A 20,333-nucleotide genomic window follows, 5' to 3' on the forward strand; every position below is an offset into this window, starting at 1 on the left:
TTTAACGGCCAACTTCGCGATTTTTCGCAGGTGCGGAGAATCGCGCCCTCTGTTTTTCACTCTCTGTTTATTCACTTTCTGTTTATTCATTCCCTGTTTATTCACTCTCTGTTTATTCACTCTCTGGGCGCGATTCTCCGCTCCCCACACAGGGTGGGAGAATCGCGGGAGGGCCGGGCGACTCACGACACGCCCCCCTGGCACCCCCTGCGATTCTCCCACACCCCGCTTGGATGAATCGCCCTCTCCCATCCCCTCCCACTACTCCCCCCCCCCCCCCCACCTCCACTACTCGCTCTCCCCCCACCTCCACTCATTCCCTCTCCCCCTCCCACTACTCCCTCTCCCCCATCTCCACTCACTCCCTCTCCCCCCTCCCACTACTCCTTCTCCCCCACCTCCACTCACTCCCTCTCCCCCCCATCTCCACTCACTCCCTCTCCCCCCCACCTCCACTCACTCCCTCTCCCCCCCACCTCCACTCATTCCCTCTTCCCCCCACCTCCACTCATTCCCTCTCCTCCCCACTACTCCCTCACCCCCCACCTCCACTCACTCACTCTCCCCCCCACCTCCACTCACTCCCTCTCACCTCCACTCACTCCCTCTCCACCCCACCTCCACTACTCCCTCTCCCCTCTCCTCCACTCACTCCCTCTCCCCCCACCTCCACTCACACCTTCTCTCTCCCCCACCTCCACTCACTCCCTCTCCCCCTTCCCACTACTCACTCTCCCCTCCACCTCCACTCACTCCCTCTCACCTCCACTCACTCCCTCTCCACCCCACCTCCACTACTCCCTCTCCCCTCTCCTCCACTCACTCCCTCTCCCCCCACCTCCACTCACACCTTCTCTCCCCCCACCTCCACTCACTCCCTCTCCCACTCCACCTCCACTCACTCCCCCTCGCCCCACCTCCACTACTCCCTCTCCCCCCTCCTCCACTCACTCCCTCTCCCCCACCTCCATTACTCCCTCTCCCCCTCCTCCACTCACTCCCTCTCCCCCCACCTCCACTCATACCCTCTCCCACCCCACCTCCACTCACTCCTCTCCCCCCCACCTCCACTCACTCCCTCTCCCACCCCACCTCCACTCACTCCTTCTCCCCCCACCTCCACTCACTCCCTCTCCCCCCGCCTCCACTCACTCCCTCTTCCCCCCACCTCCACTCACTCCCTCTCCCCCTTCCCACTACTCACTCTCCCCCCCAGCTCCACTCACTCCCTCTCACCTCCACTCACTCCCTCTCCACCCCACCTCCACTACTCCCTCTCCCCTCTCCTCCACTCACTCCCTCTCCCCCCACCTCCACTCACACCTTCTCTCCCCCCCACCTCCACTCACTTCCTCTCCCACTCCACCTCCACTCACTCCCTCACCCCCCCCACCTCCACTACTCACTCTCCCCCCCACCTCCACTCACTCCCCCTCCCCCCCACCTCCACTACTCCCTCTCCCCCACACCTCCACTCACTCCCTCTCCCCCATCTCCACTCACACCCTCTCTCCCCCACCTCCTCACTCCCTCTACCCCCTCCCACTGCTCACTCCCTCTCCCCCCCACCTCCACACTTCCTCTCCCCCACCCTCCCACTACTCACTCTCTCGCCCCCCCTCCCAACTCCCACACCACCCCCACCTTGGCCTCTGCGTTCTCGGGGAAGCCTTCCCCAGTCTTCGGAGACTCCGGGACGGGCCGCTCACCTCCTCACTGCTCAGCGTCAGCCAGCACGACTGGCTGACGACTTTAAAAAGCAGGTGTGGACGGCGACGGCGTGAACTGTGGTCACGACATGGGGACTTCAGGCCATCCGGGCCGGATAATAGCGGGGGTGCCGGAGAATCGCCATTTTGGGTGCCTCAGGCGATTCTCTGGATTGCGCCGCGCGGAACACGACGGGACCGATTTCGCCGTTTGGGAGAATCGCGGGAGCGCCTCGGACTGGCGTCGCGTGAAAAACTGGCGCAGCCCGCTATTCTCCCAGCTGGCACGGCCTCGGAGAATCGCGCCCTCTGTTTTTCACTCTCTGTTTATTCACTTTCTGTTTATTCACTCTGTTTATTCACTCTCTGAATATTCTCTCTGTTTATTCACTCTCTGTATACAGTATTCTCTCCCTGTTTATTCTCTCTGTTTATTCCCTCTCTGTTTATTCCCTCTCTGTTTATTCACTTTCTGTTTATTCATTCCCTGTTTATTCATTCTCTGTTTATTCACTCTCTGGGCGCGATTCTCCGTTCCCCACGCTGGGTGGGAGAATCGTGGGAGGGCCGGGCGACTCACGACACCCCCCCCCTGGCACCCCCTGCGATTCTCCCACCCCCCGCTCGGATGAATCACCGCTCGCCGTTTTGCACGGCGACCCGCGATTCTCTGAGCGTCCTGACGTTCCCAACCGGTTCACGATGGCAGCAACCACACCTGGTCGCTGCCGTCGTGAACATGGGCGCCAAATGCTCGTTTGTGGATTGTGGGGGGCGGAGAGGGGAGTGAGCACCACGGCCGTGCTCGGGAGGGGACTGACCCGCGATCGGTGCCCACCGATCGTCGGGCCGGCATCTCCAAGCGACGCACTCTTTCCCCTCCGCTGCCATAAGACCATAAGACATAGGAGTGGAAGTAAGGCCATTCGGCCCATCGAGTCCACTCCGCCATTCAATCATGGCTGATGGGCATTTCAACTCCACCTACCAGCATTCTCCCCGTAGCCCTTAATTCCTTAAATTGCCGCACAAGATCAAGCCGCCACGTCTTGTGGGGCAACGGAGGGGAAGACGGCAACTGCGCATGCGCGGGTTGGAGCCATCAGCCGTCGTGACGTCAGCCGCACATGTGCGGGTTGGAGCCAGCCAACCTGCGCATGCGCGGCTGACGTCACTTAGGCGCCGCCCGGCGTCAAGGCCCGGCGGCCGAGAGTTACGGAGCGCCGCTCCTAGCCCCCCGGGTGGGGGTGGCTAAGGTGCGAGGAGTGGAGAATTCAATTCCGCGCGGGAGCGGAGAATTCCGCCCTCTGTTTTTCACTCTCTGTTTATTCACTCCCTGTTTATTCATTCTCTGTTTCTTCACTCTGTATATTCACTCTCTGTTTATTCACTCTCTGTTTCTTCACTCTGTATATTCACTCTCTGTTTCCTCAATCTGTATATTCACTCACTGTTTATTCACTCTCTTTTTATTCTCTCTCTGTATATTCACTCTCTGTTTATTCACTCTGTTTATTCTGTCTCTGTTGATTCACTCTCTGTTAATTCACCTTGTTTAGTCACTCCCTGTTTATTCACTCTCTATTCACCAGTGTTTGTTCACTCTGTTTATTCTCTCACTGTTTATTCTCACTGGGCGGGATTCTCCGTGTCTGCTCCTTCCCGGCTGGACATCGGCGTTCATGCTGTGGGGGCCTGGTGTGAGGGAGGGGTTATCCAACTCCGAAAGGGGGTCCTCCAAGTTGGCCTGGCCCATGATCTGGGCCTACCGATCGCCAGGCGGGCTTATCCCGTGAGGGCCTATGTAATTCCGCACCGGGCCACTGCAGGACTCCACCATGTTGCCCGGGGTCGACGCAGAGAAGGCAACCCCACGCGCATGCGCGATCTCGCGCCGGCCATGGCACGCATGCGCGAATTTGCGCATGCAGTGCTGGCACCCGTATCGGCAGCTGGAGCTGCATGAAGTGCTCCAGTGCCATGCTGGCCCCCTGTGCGGCGCAGGATCGCTGATCCTAGGGGCCAGATGATGCCGTCGTAAAACGCTCCTGCGTTTCATTCACTCTGTTTATTCACTCTCTGTTTTTTCACTCTCTGTTTTTTCACTCTGTTTATTCACTCTCTGTTTATTCACTCTTTCTTTATCCACTCCCTGTTTATTCATAGAACATAGAACACACAGTGCCGAAGGAGGCCATTCGGCCCATCGAGTCTGCACCGACCCGCTTAAGCCCTCACTTCCACCCTATCCCATAACCCAATAACCCCGCCTCACCTTTTTGGCCACCAAGGGCAATTTATTATGGCCAATCCACCTAACCTTCACGTCTTTGGACTGTGGGAGGAAACCAGAGCGCCCGGAGAAAACCCACGCACACACGGGGAGAACGTGCAGACTCCGCACAGTGACCCAGCGGGGAATCAAACCTGCCAACCTGGCGGTGAAGCAACTGTGCTAGCCACTTGTGTTACTGTGCTGGCCCAAACACAGCTTTATTCACTCTGTTTATTCACTCTCTGTTTATTCTCTGTGTTTATTCACTCTGTTTATTCTCTCTCTGTGTATTCTCTCTGTTTATTCTCTGTGTGTATTCACTCTCTGTTTATTCACTGTTTATTCTCTCTCTGTTCATTCTCTCTGCTTATTCTCTCTCTGTGTATTCACTCTGCTTATTCACTCGCTGTTTATTCTCTCACTGGATATTCACTCTGTTTATTCTCTCTCTGTGTATTCACTCTGTCTATTCTCTGTTTATTCTCTCACTGGATATTCACTCTGTTTATTCTCTCTCTGTGTATTCACTCTGTCTATTCTCTGTTTATTCTCTCACTGGATATTCACTCTGTTTATTCTCTCTCTGTGTATTCACTCTGTCTATTCTCTGTTTATTCTCTCACTGGATATTCACTCTCTGTTTATTCACTCTGCTCATTCACTCGCTGTTTATTCTCTCACTGAATATTCACTCTCTGTTAGCTCTGTCCCTGAGGATGACGTCCTCTTCCGGCGTTCTCGCGGTGTTTCTCAGTTCTCGCGCAGCCGCTGTGTGGATTTGCTGTCTCAGGCTCGGTGCTGCAGTGTGTGAATCCCGGTTTTTGATCGAGTTGCCCCGCCATGGAGTACTTGATAGGAATACAGGGCAGTGATTTCGTGCTGGTGTCGTCGGACAGAGTGGCGGCCAGCAGCATCGTCGCCATGAAACACGGTGAGGTGGCGGAATGAGGCAGCAGGCCCGCGGAGGCCTGGGATCTGTGGCCTAACCTCATCGGGGGAAGGAGAGAGAGAGAGAGGGAGCTGCAGGGAGGCGGTGGGACCCCGGTGTGGGGGGAAGTGAGAGGAGAGGGAGCTCCTCTCCTCATTGTGGGGGTGATTGGTAGGGTTATTCTGGGCGGGGCGGGACCCCCATTGGGTGAAGGGCAGAGGGGTGCCCCATTGTGGGGGGAGAGAGGGGAACCTCCATTGTGTGGAGGGGTCAGAGGGGGAGCCTCATTGGAGTGGGGGGGGGGGGGGCAGAAGGGACCCTCATTTTGGGGGATAGAAGAGAGCACCCATTGTGGAGGGAGGAGAGGGAAATAACCCATTGTGGGGGGAAGGGGTGGCCCATTGTGGGGGAAGTGAGTTGGTGGGGACAGCCCATGTGGAGCAAGGCCTGTTGTGGTGACGGGATGCATGGAGAACTGCCCCATGATGGGGTAGTGGGGGTTTGCAGACATAAGAGAGAGACCTGTCCCAGTCTCTGCGGGGGGGAGAGAGGAGATGGAGCTGCTCCATTGTAGGGTTTGGGAGAACGAAGGGAGAGCTGTTCCAATTTGTTAAAGGGTGATTTGTAGAGGATGCTGCTTTATTGGGGGCGGGTGATGGATAGAAAGTGCTGCTCCACTGGTTGGGGGGTGAGGTGTTTTGAAAGACCTACTGCACTGAGAAAAGTTGCGAGAGCTGCTCCTCTGGGATTTGATTTGGGGGGTGGGGGAGAGAATGTTCAGGTTGCTGCTTTTATCAAACCAAGAGGCCAAAATTGCAGGAGCTCTGATATCTCCAGGTTGTATGGCTGGAGATTACAAGGATAACGAGGGCAGAGATCGTGGAGGGATTTGAAAACAAAGATAGAAATTTTAAAAGCAAGTTGTTGGTTATCCAGTGGGTACATAGGTGCGACTAAATGAAACTCGATTTGTGAACAACTGAAGTGTAGTTAACCTCAAGTTTATGGAGTGTATAACATGGGAGGCTGGCACGAAAACATTCAGATAGTCAAGTCTGGAGGTAATAAAGGCAAAGATTAGAGTTTTAGCAGCAGATAAGTTGAGGCAATAATGAAGTCGGGCAAAATTATGCAGGTGGAAATAAACCGTGTTCATGACCAAAAACATTCATATATGATGCCAAGATTGTGAACAGTCTGATTCTGACAGTTGCCCAGAGAATTGGTATGGAGTTGGTGGCATGGGTGAAGAGTTTGTGGTGGTGATTGAAGATCTTCAGTCTTCACAATTTTTAGATGGGACACATTTCTGCTCACCCAGTACTGGCTGTCAGACCAGCAGTTTGTACGTAGTGGAGGGGTCAAAAGATGTGGTGAGGGAAAGCCCAATGCCGTCGGCATATATGTATTGTGTTTTTGGATGACATCACCGAGGGGCAGCATGTAGATGAGAAAAAGGAGGGTGTTAAAAATATAGATCTTTGGATCTCACCCCCACAACCCAGAGATGTGCAGGGTAGGTGGATTGGCCATGTTAAATTTCCCCTTAATTGGGACAAAAAAATTGGGCACTCTAAATTTATTTTTAAAAGATATAGATCGTTGGGGAGAACAAGGATCTGCAAGAACACGGTGGGAAATCAATCTAGGTGATTCTCTGGCTACGTCCTGGATGGATAAGGAAAGGATCCATGTCAGTTCAGTCTCAGTCCGCTGGACTTTAGGGGCATTGTAAAAGGATGGTATGGTCAGCTGTCAAAGGCTGCAGACAGGTAGAGAATAAAGAAAAGGGATAGTTCATCATGGTCACAATCACATTGGGGGTTATTTGTGCCTTTGATACCTGTGCAGCAGAAACCAGATTGAAGAGATTCAAAACGTGGAATTCGGAAACATAGGCACAGATTTTGGTGGTGGAAGTGAGCTTGTGATTTAGCAAATGGGTAGCTGCAGACATGTCATGGAGGATGTCGCAAGAGGCACAAAGTAACTGTCACTGGGTGTTCTCACTTCCAATAGTGGATTAAAATATTAATCACAGTGATGGCATACAGAATCTTCTGTTCTGTTTACTGTACTGCAGTGAGAAGTAAATTGGAATATTACCTGCAGGCTATCAAACCAATGTGACTTTAACATGTACCTTAAATCTAATTCCCATCTAATTAGCAATTACAGTGTAATTGAAGTCCTGTTAAACCCTCTTAAAAGTCCTTTTGGACACGTATATCAGAATAAAAAGTGTAAAAAGAGTAACATGTTTGGCGCTCTCTCCCATAATGTTTAAAATTAATCTGAGCATTGTGAAGAAACTAACATTTCAACATTGCCAGGGATAGTTACTACTGTTCATGATACATCACACAATATGGTTTTATACTTGCGAGATTCTACTCGTTTTAAGTGCAGAAATGGATGAATCCTTTGTGCAACAAAATGTCCTCAAAGTGTAACATTTTCAGAGAGACATTCAAACTATTATTCCACAGCATCCAGAATCATTGCATTCAAATAAGAGCTTCAGTTCCCTTTTTTAAGTCTGCTCTTTCAGGCCTGCCTGGCCTTGGCTCACAGTATTATTCAGCATTATTGAGCAAACTGAAAGTGAAAGTACAAGTGAGCAGTATCAAACTACCAATTTCAAAGAGACAAAATGGAGTTGAACATATTTTATCAAAGTTACCTAATGCTTGTCCCCAATCAGATGGGAAAAGTACTGGTTAACCCCAGATTTTTTGGTGATTCTTATTTCCTTGGGTTTAGAATTCAAATTGTCTCTGGGGTGGATCTCTTTTTTTTCTTAATTCAGGTGATGTGGACATCTCTGGCTCAGCCAGCATTTATTGCCCATCCTTCATTGTCCTTTGAACTGAGTGGTTTGCTAGGCCATTTCAGAGGGCAGTTGAGAGTCAACCACATTGCTCTGCATGTGGAGTCACGTGTAGACCAGGAAAGGGTGGCAGATTTCCTTCACGAAAGGACATCAGTGAACCATATGGGTTGTCACGGCAATCAACAATGGTTTCATGGGTGGTAGCACAGTGGGTAGCACTGTTGCTTCACAGCTCTAGCGTCCTAGGTTTGACTCCCAGCCATGGTCACTGTCTGTGTGGAGTCTGCACATTCTCCCCGTATGTGCGTGGGATTCCTCCGGGTGCTCCGGTTTTCTCCCACAAGTCCCGAAAGACGCACTGTTAGGTAATTTGGGCATTCTGAATTCTCCCTCGGTGTACCCGAACAGGCGCCAGAATATGGTGACTAGGGGCTTTTCACAGTAACTTCATTACAGTGTTAATGTAAGCCTCCTTGTGACAATAAAGATTATTATTATGGTCATTAGTCTTTTAATACCAGATTTTTATTGAATTCACATTTCATCATCTGCCGCGGTGGGATTCAAATCCGAGTCACGAACTCCCAGAGCATTACCCTGGGTCTCTGGATGACTTGTCCAGTGACAATATGGCACTGTGCCACTATGCCACTGCCTCCCTTGCAATATCAAGGGATGGTTCCGGGAGTCATTCACTGTATGATATGCCGTTACACATAATCAACATGTTTAATGAATGAAAGGTCAAGGCTTATTGATGCCTTACATCTCTGTGTGTTAATACCTATTTCTACCTAATCAGACACTGTTTCCAGACCCGAGAATCAGAATTGTTCAGACTTCTTTTTAACTATTACATTTGACCTAGAATATGGCTAACTACTCACCATCGCCAACGAACATTATAGGGAGCCATAAAATTGTGAGGTAGAATTATTCATTGCAAGTGTCAGTAACTGTTGTGTGCATGTGCAATAAATAACTAACTTGCTGTAGTTTGAAGAGGGCTTCATGGTGATGAGACTTTCTGTCCTTTCTGCACATATTTTATCATTCTGTGGCAAAGTTGCTCTGCTCATTACAATGGATAGATTTAGACGGGTGGATCTTTAAATTTTGTTCTCATTTATTGCTTTGTGAGTTTTAATTTCTTCATTTCCTTGTTTCATTTAGATTATGATAAAATGTTTAAACTGAGTGAGAAGATCATGCTGCTATGTGTTGGAGAAGCTGGAGACACCGTCCAATTTGCAGAGTACATTCAGAAAAATGTACAGCTTTACAAAATGAGAAATGGTGGGTAGCCAGTGTGCCTTATTCATCTCTTTCAGGACTTTTCAAGATGACATTTCAAATCACATTTTCATTTTAATGAGCAGCAATTATTGTTTGATAGAGAGCAACTAAAATATTTAAAGATCAGTGTTTGTTTTGTTGCCAGTTTTGCCTCTGTAATTAACCAGCAACTGTATGGTCTGTTTAGAGTTATTCTGGGTCCAATGTTTTGAGCGTTAAAATGATGATTTAAAGTTTTTAACAAATTCTTAGATAGTACCTACCCTCAGCGGAATCAGTACTATTGTCAAACTTCAGACAGAATTTTTAAAAGTCTGCATTGTTCAGTATCGCTGTGTATGTTCTTTTAAGGTTTTTGTCTGTTTCAAAGGCCAAATTTGCAAGCTTTGATAATGTTTTTGTCTGAGTACAAGCTGATCAATGTAACCTTCCACATGTGTATTCCAAATTTGCAGCTTACGTTGATTCTGAGTTCAGGTGTCAGCTCTGGCCATTTGACATTCAGCAATGCACAAAGCTGGCAAACTGAGTGTAAATTCCCCAATATATTCCTTAATATTGTAAAAGATGAAATATGCTCATCTTGCGCAACAAATCTTTAACAACAAATTAATCACCCTGCCATCGAGTCAATCAGCATTGGATACACTGAAACATTGTATGCACAATCTTCTCATTTTTAGACACGTAACCAGTCACAATTCAATCTGCTATAGTTTTATTCATTAGCTTGACTTTTTTCTGTTGAGAATTTAAAAATTCTTCTTTTATCACTCAAGATGACCTATTTCTTGATTGCCTCTACTGTTGTGAAGCTACAGAAGTTCATAAGTCTCATTAGTAACTTCCTGAGCTACACTATTACGGTGTACTTTTTCTCTTGGTGAAAACATAGATGTAGGCTAGTCAGCCCGTTGAGCCTGCTCCACCATTCAAACAGATCATGGCTGATCGCCTACCTCTGTTCCCCCTCTATTCCCATATTCCTTGCCACCATTAGTATCCAGAAATCTTATCAATTTCTGTCTTGAACTTGAGGCTCAATGTTTGAGCTTCCACAGCTCTCTGGGGCAGAGAATTCCAAAGATTCACCACCCTTGCGTGAAGAAATTCCTCCTCGTCTCATCCTTAAATGGCTTGCCCTTTATTCTGAGATTGTCCTCTGGTTCTAGACTCAACAGCCAAAGGAAACACCATTCATGGTCTTTGAACTAGCTTTAGCTAACCATTATCTTAGAATTATCAAATCTAATTGTGTCCTGTTACTAAAGCTACATTGAACCCTGTTCTTTCTTAGACATTTTGTAATTTAGCATCTTAACAGCCAGGACTGAAATTGAAATTGATACATTTTAGCAGTGAGACGTTTTGTGTCTTAACCTGCTGTAATAGAATGCAAGCAGTATGTTTTATCTTTTCTTGATGAAAGTGGAGCAAACTATTTTATGCCAAAGTTCTGGTAATTTATTTTTGTTGCTGTTCCTTTTAGTTGTAGCTCTTAAATATAAAGATTTTCTTAGAGTTTAGGAATGTGTTAATGGAAGAAAAGTCTGTTTCAATTATTCATTGCAGCACAGTAACTGACAGTTGCAAGATTAGGTTTCTACTTTTTTCAAATGAATTTAGATTACTCAATTCACTTTTCCAAAAAAGGGGCAATTTAGCGTGACCAATCCACCTACCTGGCACATTTTTCGGGTTGTGGGGGCGAAACCTACGCAAACACGGGGAGAATGTGCAAACTCCACACGGACAGTGACCCAGAGCCGGAATCGAACCTGGGACCCTGGCGCCGTGAGGCTGCGGTGCTAACCACTGCGGCACCATGCTGCCCTGGATTAGGTTTTTATTAACTCACTTGCACGGTATTCAAAATGGAATTGCTGCTATGCACAGGAATTGAAATAAAGGTAGAATCAACAATTAGCTTACTCATTGAATATTTAATTGATTATTGAATCAGAGCCCCATAGCTCCGTGGGGATGGCCCAGCAGAATCAAAGGCCTTTTGGGCACTTCATTGGGCCTTACCCAGAGTAAGGCCCCCGGTGACTGACATCCCGCCAGCTAAGCACTGCTGGCAAATCATGGGCTGACAGCTTCTCATACCACCCGCGGAAGTGGTGGCAGCTGTGTTGATGCAGCTGCCGGCATCGTCATGAGACCTCAGACCGAATGTGGGATGGGGCTAGGAGAATGGAAGCCAAGGGCAGCAGTGTGGCCCTCAGCACAGCCACCCTTGCCACCTTTCTAATGTCTTGTCCCTCGATTGGTCACGGATTGTCTGACTACAAGCCAAAACCACCTTCCAGTGGCCACTGGCAAACCTATTGGAGGTTGCTGGGCAGCCTTCCGATGTTGCTGGAAAGCTATACAGGTTCACGGACCTTGAGCCACCACTAAATTGCGTTGAGCTCAAGAGCATAATTGTAAATAATTTTTATTCAAGTTTTCACAAATCATCAACAACATAAACACAAAGAAATAAGAACAAACACCCCCCCCCATACACAAATAATAAATTAGCAGAAATGATCAACATATAGGCAAATATACACGCCCAATCAAGAAAAACAAACAAACCCTCACACAAGCCCCCCCCCCCCCACCACTCCCACCGGGTTGCTGCTGTTGCGGACCATCACCTAACGCTCTGCCAGGAAGTCAAGAAACGGTTGCCACCGCCTGAAGAACACTTGCACCGATCCCCTTAAGGCAAATTTGACCCCCTCCAATTTAATAAACCCAGCCATATCGTTGACCCAGAATTCCACGCCTGGGGGTCTCGCATCTTTCCACTGAAAAAGAATCCTTCGCCGGGCTACCAGGGACGCAAAGGCCAGCATACTTTCGCCTCCTGCACTCCAGGCTCCTCTGCCACCCCAAATATTACGAACCCCCAGCCCGGCTCAACCCTAGAACCAACCACCCTCGACATCGTCTCTGCTACGCACCCCCCACCCAAAAGTCCTCCAGCGCTGGGCACACTCAGAACATGTGGGTGTGGTTTGCTGGGCTCCCTGAGCACATAACACATCTGTCCTCACTCCCAAAGAACCGGCTCAGCCTTGCCCCGGTCATGTGCGCCCTATGCAGCGCCTTGAATTGTATTAAGCTGAGCCTCGCGCAAGAGGAGGAGGAATTCACCCTCCCCAGGGCATCCGCCCACGTCCCCTCGTCGACCTCCTCACCCAACTCCTCCTCCCACTTACCCTTCAGCTCCTCCACCGAAGCCTCCTCCTCCTCCTGCATCACCTGGTACGTGGTTGAGATCCTCCCCTCTCCAACCCATATCCCCGAATGCCCCCTGTCCTGGACCATCCGTGGCGGCAACAGTGGGAACTCCACCACCTGCCGCCTAACAAACGCCCTTACCTGCATACATCTGAAGGTGTTCCCCGGGGGGGAGGCCGAACTTCCCCTCCAGCTCACCCAGGCTCACGAGCTTCCCGTCCACAAACAGGTCCCCTATTCATCTTAATACCTGCCCTGTGCCAACTCTGAAACCCTCCGTCCATTCTCCCCGGGACAAACCGGTGGTTCACCCGTATCGGGGACCACACTGAGGCCCCCAACTCCCCCCTGTGCCGTCTCCATTGCCCCCAAATTTTGAGGGTAGCCGCCACCACCGGGCTCGTAGTGTACCTCGTTGGAGGAAGCAGCAATGGCGCCGTCACCAGCGCCTCCAGGCTCGTGCCCACACAGGACGCCATCTCCAGCCTCTTCCATGCGCCCCTTCCCCCTCTAACACCCACTTGCGTACCATCGCCACGTTGGCGGCCCAATAATATCCACAGAGGTTAGGCAACGCCGCCACCCCCCCCCCCCCCCCCCCCCCCCCCCCCATCCCCTGCTCCGCTCCAGGAACACCCTTCTTACCCTCGGAGTCTTCTGCGCCCATACAAACCCCATAACGCTCCTGTTAACCCGCCTGAAGAAGGCCTTAGGGACCAGGATGGGGAGGCATTGGAACAGGAACAAAAACCTTGCGAGCACCATCATTGTAACTGCTCCCTACCCGCCAGGGAGAGTGGCAGCACGTCCCACCTCTTAAACGCCTCCTCCATCTGCTCCACCAGCCTCGTGAAGTTAAGCTCATGCATGGCCTCCCAGCTCCTAGCCACGTGGACCCCCAGGTACCTGAAACTCCTCTCTGCCCTTTTTAGCAGGAGCTCACCAATCCCCCTCTCCTGGTCCCCTGGGTGCACTACGAACAACTCGCTCTTCCCCATATTGTGTTTGTACCCGGAGAAATCTCCAAACTCCCTGAGGATCCTCATCACCTCCAGCATTCCCCCCACCGGGTCCGCCACATATAGCAGCAGATCATCCGCATAGCGCGACACCCGATGCACCTCCCCACCCCACACTAACCCCCTCCAGTTCCTCGACTCCCTCAACGCCATGGCCAGGGGTTCAATCGCCAGCGCAAAGAGCAGGGGGGAACGGGGGACACCCCCACCTCTTCCCTGGTGCAATCGGAAATACTCTGACCTCCTTCTGTTGGTAGCCACACTCGCCACCGGGGCCTCATATAGCAACCTCACCCACCTGACGAACCCCTCCCCAAACCCGAATCTTTTCAGCACCTCCCACAGGTACCCCCATTCCACCCTATCAAAGGCCTTCTCCGCATCCATCGCCACCACTATCTCCGCCTCCCCTTCCACCGCCGGCAGCACGGTAGCATTGTGGATAGCACAATGGCTTCACAGCTCCAGGGTCCCAGGTTCAATTCCGGCTTGGGTCACTGTCTGTGCGGAGTCTGCACATCCTCCCCGTGTGTGCGTGGGTTTCCTCCGGGTGCTCCGATTTCCTCCCACAGTCCAAAGATGTGCAGGTTAGGTGGATTGGCCATGATAAATTGCCCTTAGTGTCCAGAATTGCCCTTAGTGTTGGGTGGGGTTACTGGGTTATTGGGATAGGGGGAGGTGTTGACCTTGGGTAGGGTGCTCCTTCCAAGAGCCGGTGCAGACTCGGTGGGCCGAATGGCCTCCTTCTGCACTGTAAATTCTATGTAATTCTATGTAAGAGCCTCCGTACATTAGTATTCAACTGCCTCCCTTTCACGAACCCCGTCTGATCCTCGTATATGACCTGCGGCACACAGTCCTCTATCCTCATGGCCAAAACCTTTGCCAGCAACTTTGCATCTACATTTAGGAGTGAGATCGGCATATATGACCCACACTGTAGGGGATCCTTGTCCCGCTTCAGGATTAAGGAAATCGACGTCGGAGGCAGAGCCCCTTCCCTTGCCTCATTGAAGGTCCTTACCAACAGCGGGCCCAACAGGTCCGAATACTTCTTGTAACATTCAACCGGGATCCCATCCGGCCCCGGTGCCTTCCCCGCCTGCATGTTTCCTATCCCTTGGACCAGTTCCTCCAACCCAACTGGCGCCACCAGCCCCTCCTCCACCCTCAGAAACCTCAGCCAGCCCAGGAAGCGACCCATCCCTCCCCCCTCCACTGGGGGCTCAGACCGGTTCAGTTCCTCGTAGAAGTCCCTGAAGACCCCATTGATACCCACCGCACTTCGCACCGTGCTCCCTCTTCCATCCCTAACTCCCCCGATCTCCCTAGCTGCCTCTCGCTTCCGAAGCTCGTGCGCCAGCATCCGGCTCGCCTTTTCTCCGTATTCATATACCGCCCCCTGCGCCTTCCTCCACTGCGCCTCCGACTTTCTGATGGTCAACAGATCGAACTCAGCCTGGAGGCTACGCCGCTCCCTAAGCAATCCCTCCTCCGGGGCCTCCACGTACCTCCTGTCCACCCTCACCATCTCCCCCACCAACCTCTCCTCTCCCCTCTCCTTGTGTGCCCTAATGGAGATCAGCTCTCCTCTGACCACTGCCTTCAGCTTCTTGCACCTCCCCATTGTCATTAGCCTCCAGGTACCCCTCTATACACCTCCGGACCCGCCCTCTCACCTCCTCGTCTGCCAACAACCCCACCTCTAGGCGGCACAGCGGGCGCTGGTCCCTCTCCTCACCCTAACTTGAGGTCCACCCAATGCGGAGCATGATCAGAGATGGCTATCGCCGAGTACTCCGTATCCTCCACCCTCGGAATCAGCGCCCTGCTCATGACAAAAACGTCAATCCGGAAGTAGGCCTTGTGGACATGGCAGAAGAATGAAAATTCCCTGGCCCCCTGCCTCGCAAACCTCCATGGGTCCACCCCTCCCATCTGGTCCATTAACCCCCTCAGCACCTTGGCCGCTGCCGGCCTCCTGCCGGCCTCCTGCCCGTCCTGGACATGGAGCGATCCAGTGCCGGGTCCAGCACCGTGTTGAATATCCCCCCCCCCCCCCCCCCCCCAATCAGGCCCCCTGTCTCCAGGTCCGGAATCCGGCTCAGCATAGGCCGCATGAACCCCGCATCGTCCCAATTCGGGGCGTATACATTGACCAACACAACCCGCTACCCCTGCAGCTTGCCACTTACCATCACATACCTACCGCCATTGTCTGCCACAATGCTCGACGCCTCGAACGACACTCTCTTCCCCACCAAGATCGCCACCCCCCGATTTTTTGCATCCAAACCTGAATGAAACACCTGCCCTACCCACCCCTTTCTTAACCTTACCTGATCCGCCACCCGCGGGTGCGTCTCCTGAAGCATGGCCACATCCGCCTTCAGCCCCTTCAGGTGCGCGAACACCCGGGCCCGCTTGACCGGCCCATTCAGTTCCCTTACATTCCAGGTTATCAGCCGGATCAGGGGGCTACTCGCCCCCTTCCCCCGCCGACTAGCCATAGCCCTTCCTAGGCCAGCCACGTGCCCGCGCCCCCCGCACGACCCGTTCCCCACAGCGGCAGATCCTCGCCCCCACCGCTACCAACTCCAACTCCCCCCTTGGCCATTCCAGCAGCAACCCGGCCCCCCCCCCCCCCCCCCCCAGCTAGCTGATTTGTTCCCCCCATTGCACTCCCGTAAGTCAACCAACTCCTGCTGACCCCGGCCATTCCCGCCACTCCATTGACCGACCCCCCCCCCCCCCCCCGTCCACCAGCAGGCTCTCATCCTCCCCATTCCACTCCCAGCACAGGAGAAAAGCCCGTGCTTCCTAGCTCCGGCCCCGCCCCCTTCAACCCTTAGCACGGGGGAAAGCCCGTGCTTTCCACTTTCCTGGCCCCGCCTCCTTTGGTGCAGCTCCCTTTCCAGGCCCTGTACCACTACCCCCAACTCAGGCCATTCCCCCCACGAGCTCACCTGGCGGACCTAATCGAAACAATGCCCAATCAACCCCCGAAAAACAAAGAGCCCCCCCTCGGAGCACAACACAACAATCTGCAACCATCCCTCCACTGCGACCCCTCGTCCCCAACCCTTGGACCGAGTCCAGTTTTTCGGCCTGAACAAAGGCCCATGCCTCCTCCGGGGACTCGAAATAATGGTGTCGGTCCTTGTAGATGACCCACAGACGCGCCAGCTGCAGCATACCGAACTACACCCCCCTCCTGTGTAGCACTGCCTTCGCCCGATTGTAGCCAGTCCTCCTCTTCGCCACCTCCGCGCTCCAATCCTGGTAGATCCGGACCTCCCGCGTTCTCCCACCTGCTGCTCCACTCCTTCTTGGCTCACCTTAACACACACTCTTGATCAGCAAACCGGTGGAACCGCACCAGCACCGCCTGCAGTGGCTCACTGGGCTTGGGCTTCCTCGCCAGCACTTGGTGGGCCTCCTCCAGCTCCAAGGGCCCCTGGAAGACCCCCGCTCCCATCAGCGAATTCAGCATGATGACCACGTAGGCCCCCACGTCCGATACCTCCAGCCCCTCCGGGAGGCCCAGGATCCGCAGGTTCTTTCGCCTCGACCGGTTCTCCATCTCCTCGAACCTCGCCTGCCATTTCTTGTAGAGCGCCTGCACCTTCACCGCCAGGCCTAGGATCTCGTCCTCGTTCTCCGAGACCTTTTGCCGCACCTCCCGGATCGCCGCCCCTTGGGCCGTCTGGGTCTCCAGCAGCTTATCGATTGAAGCGTTCATCGGCTCCAGCAGCTCTGCTTTCAGTTCCTTCAAACAGAGCTGGAGCAACTCCAGCTGCTCCTGCCCCCACTGCATCCACGCTGCCTGGTCCCTGCCTGCCGCCATCTTGGTCCTCCTCCCTCGCACCTTTCTTTGCTCCAATGCCACCCTCCTGGTCCAATCCATATGCTATCAGGGGAATGTTGCTGTCCCCTTCCCACACCGGGAAACGTCGAACACACGCCGTTATGGGCCCTAAAAAGAGCCCAAAAGTCCGTTGCTAACGGGTGCTGCCGAACATGCGACTTAGCTCCGCATAGCCGCAACCGGAAGTCCCTCGAGCATAATTAACTTCCCTCTGCCACATCTGCCCCTTCCACACTCCAACTTCATCATGGGAGCCTATGGGGCATCCTGGAGACTGATGTGAGGCCCCTCCTGCAAAATGGAGGCCTGGCCGCCGTAGTTTCTACAACAGCAGGGTGCATTAAACCCAGCCCATGGGCAGTTTAGCGTCGCCAGTCCACTTAACCTGCACATCTTTGGGTTGTGGGGGTGAAACCCACGCAGACATTGGGAGAATGTGCACACTCCACATGGACAGTGACCCAAGGCTGGGATTCGAACCCAGGTCCTCAGCGCTGCAGTCCCAGTGCTAGCCATTGAGTCACCGCGCTGCCCCCTCAGAATTGGTCATTCATGAGTAATCACTAGTGATTTATGATCGGTTCTTTTTTCATTAAACTTTTAAACCTTAAGCTCTAGTATAAAGTTTGCCCATTTGTTGAATGGCTGTATGAAGGGAGATATTGCGATAGATACACACTACGGTTTGTTTAAATAAAAAGCAGTTTTAGCATATTTACCGCATGGAGCAATCTTTTCCATCAACTAAACATTGTGGTGATACACCATTACCAGCTATTATTGGCTGCTTTTCATAACAATTTAACTAATTTAACAAATAATCTAATTTAATAAGGGTGAGAAGAACATGAATGACCAAAACATTCTGTTTTTATTTCCGATTTAAGCAGCTGCAGTATTTCGCTTTTGTATGAATGAGGAAAAAGTTAAACATTCAGTGAACTCAGACTAATATTTAATTTCTGCAGCTATGTTCTACGTAGGATAGAGATTATTGACCATTTCTTTTCCTAATCGGCACTCTGTATGGTTCTTTGAAACTTCTCTTGGATTTGGTCCTTTATCAGTATTCACCTATGTACTGGTACTTTTATGCCACAAATGCAACTGAAGGGAGTATGAGATTTAAATCGGGTGTAGTTCACAAATCCGTAATTTGCTACATGCCCAAAAATGAGAGAATTAACTTGATTGATTTGTTTAATTGTGAAAAATTAGCATGTTCCATCTTTTACAATATTAAGGAACTTATTGGGGAATTTACATTTGGCTTGCCGGCTTTGGGCATTGCTTGTTGCTGGATGTCAAAATGGCCAGAGTTGACATCTGAACTCCGAATCAATGTAAATTATGCAAATCTGGAATACAGTGCATGCCCTTCTCCGTGCTCAACCGCAGTCAAAACTTTGAATTGTAGTCCAACTGCAGTGATGCAAAACCCTTTTCTGGACTTTCAGGGCTGAAGATTTTTTAATAGCCTCCAGGCTCATTATCCTGATGGGGAAATTATTTTTGTATATGTTTTATCCAAAAAGATTTCATTATAAAAAGAAAAGTAACTCAGCCATGAAGTGTGTCAAATTATTTTACAATCACAGGCATTCTTTTGCATTTACACATTGTGTTCTTATTGCCGTGAAAGAATGTTAGCTTTGTCAATATTTAAGGTCAGGTTTTTTTTAACTGCCAGCAATATTCTGTTTCAAGGTTTATTAACACATAAAGGCTTGCCAAGACTCAGGTGATTTGGGAGAGTGTGGATACATTATGTGCCTTCACTGGATATGGTTGCATCAGGGTCATCAAGTCTGATTCAAATATACGTTACATTTATGAAATAATTGCTTATGAGCTTTGTCAAGGAAGCTGAATAAGTTATTTTTCATGTATAATTTTTTTACTCAATTCGGCAAACGTTAAATTTCACTTTATAGACCCCCATTTTGTGAAGTCAATTTTGACTGTTGATTATTTTCCATGCTGTTGGATCGAACTAGTTTGGAAAACTTCTGGATTAAGTCTCTTCAACACCACATTCAACTAAGTGGCAACTCTTTGCTCCTCTATTGCCATCTTAATTCAGCCTGTCTCATGTTTTGTCTCTTTTTGTATCAGTGCAGGTTAGGATATTTGCCTTTGAGAGTTTCTATTAAGTGAATAGCTTATCCATAGCTCGATCTTACTGGGTAGGTGGGTAGCTATTCTAATCACTGAAATGTCTTATTGACCTTTTCTATGCATTTCCTTTTTGGAATACCACAACTGTATCATTTCAATGCAAGAAAACAAATCAAATCTGTATTCAAACAAAAATCAAAGATAATTCTCACCAAGCAAGCATTTTGTTCGAAACCAAATACAGATTAGTATGAATAGGATCAATTAAAACTAGCTTTTGTGATCTATTCTGTTACTTTTCTCGTGTTTTTATCTCTGTTGGTAAATCTTCTCTCAACTCTGTCCTTAAACTTGTCTTACTGATGATAGGTGACATTAAAACTGAAATGTACATGTACAATAGCCGCATTGTTTTAATTTTGTCTTTTCCATGAATTCGACTTCTACCGAAATAAAACTTATTTCTGCACCTGCTCAGTGATCATTTTAGAATGCTTTCATAAAGCATCAAGTGCACCCAGTAGCTTTCCATGAGACTTAAGTAGAAATCTTTCAGCACATTATATAAAGAAACTGCATAATATATCCAGATTGTAAACTTCCTGCTCAGATTTGTGAGCTAGTCTGTATGGATGAATTGTTACCTTGGCCACCCCAATTGCTTGAATTCTGCTCAGATTCTGTTTGAGACTGAAATACTTATTTTGCCTCTTTAACTATAGGTTTGAGTCCTAACACTGCCCTCTTACTCTCATATAATTATTTTTTTTTGCCAGGGTGTTAGAAGGAGGAATGTTGGCCAGGACACTACTCTTTCGAATAGTGCCATGGAACCTTTACATCCACCTGAACATATAGGTTGACCATTTCATCCAAACCACAACGTGCTGCATGAGACTTTCAACTGAGGTGATGTTCAGGTGCAAACAAAATGCTTGAACCAACAACTTTTTGGAACAGACAAGAGTGTTTTACCATCTGAGCTGTACAGATAACATTCTCCCTTTATTATTAAACAATGTTCATTAGATGATATAACCTAGCTTTCATGGT

General features: G+C 50.3%; 1 protein-coding gene across 1 annotated transcript in view; it reads left to right on the forward strand.

Moving 5' to 3' along the window:
- The first annotated feature begins 4,693 nt into the window (after nucleotides 1–4,693).
- The window catches only part of psmb2 (proteasome 20S subunit beta 2), a 40,651-nt gene continuing 25,011 nt past the window's right edge, over nucleotides 4,694–20,333 (forward strand). Inside the window, exons 1-2 of the mRNA XM_038800066.1 lie at nucleotides 4,694–4,915; nucleotides 8,919–9,041. Of these exons, the coding sequence (XP_038655994.1) occupies nucleotides 4,825–4,915; nucleotides 8,919–9,041 (214 nt within the window). The 5' untranslated portion in view covers nucleotides 4,694–4,824. The remainder of the gene's footprint in view (nucleotides 4,916–8,918; nucleotides 9,042–20,333) is intronic.

Source organism: Scyliorhinus canicula, chromosome 1, assembly GCF_902713615.1.
Source record: "Scyliorhinus canicula chromosome 1, sScyCan1.1, whole genome shotgun sequence".
Classification (NCBI taxonomy): domain Eukaryota; kingdom Metazoa; phylum Chordata; class Chondrichthyes; order Carcharhiniformes; family Scyliorhinidae; genus Scyliorhinus; species Scyliorhinus canicula.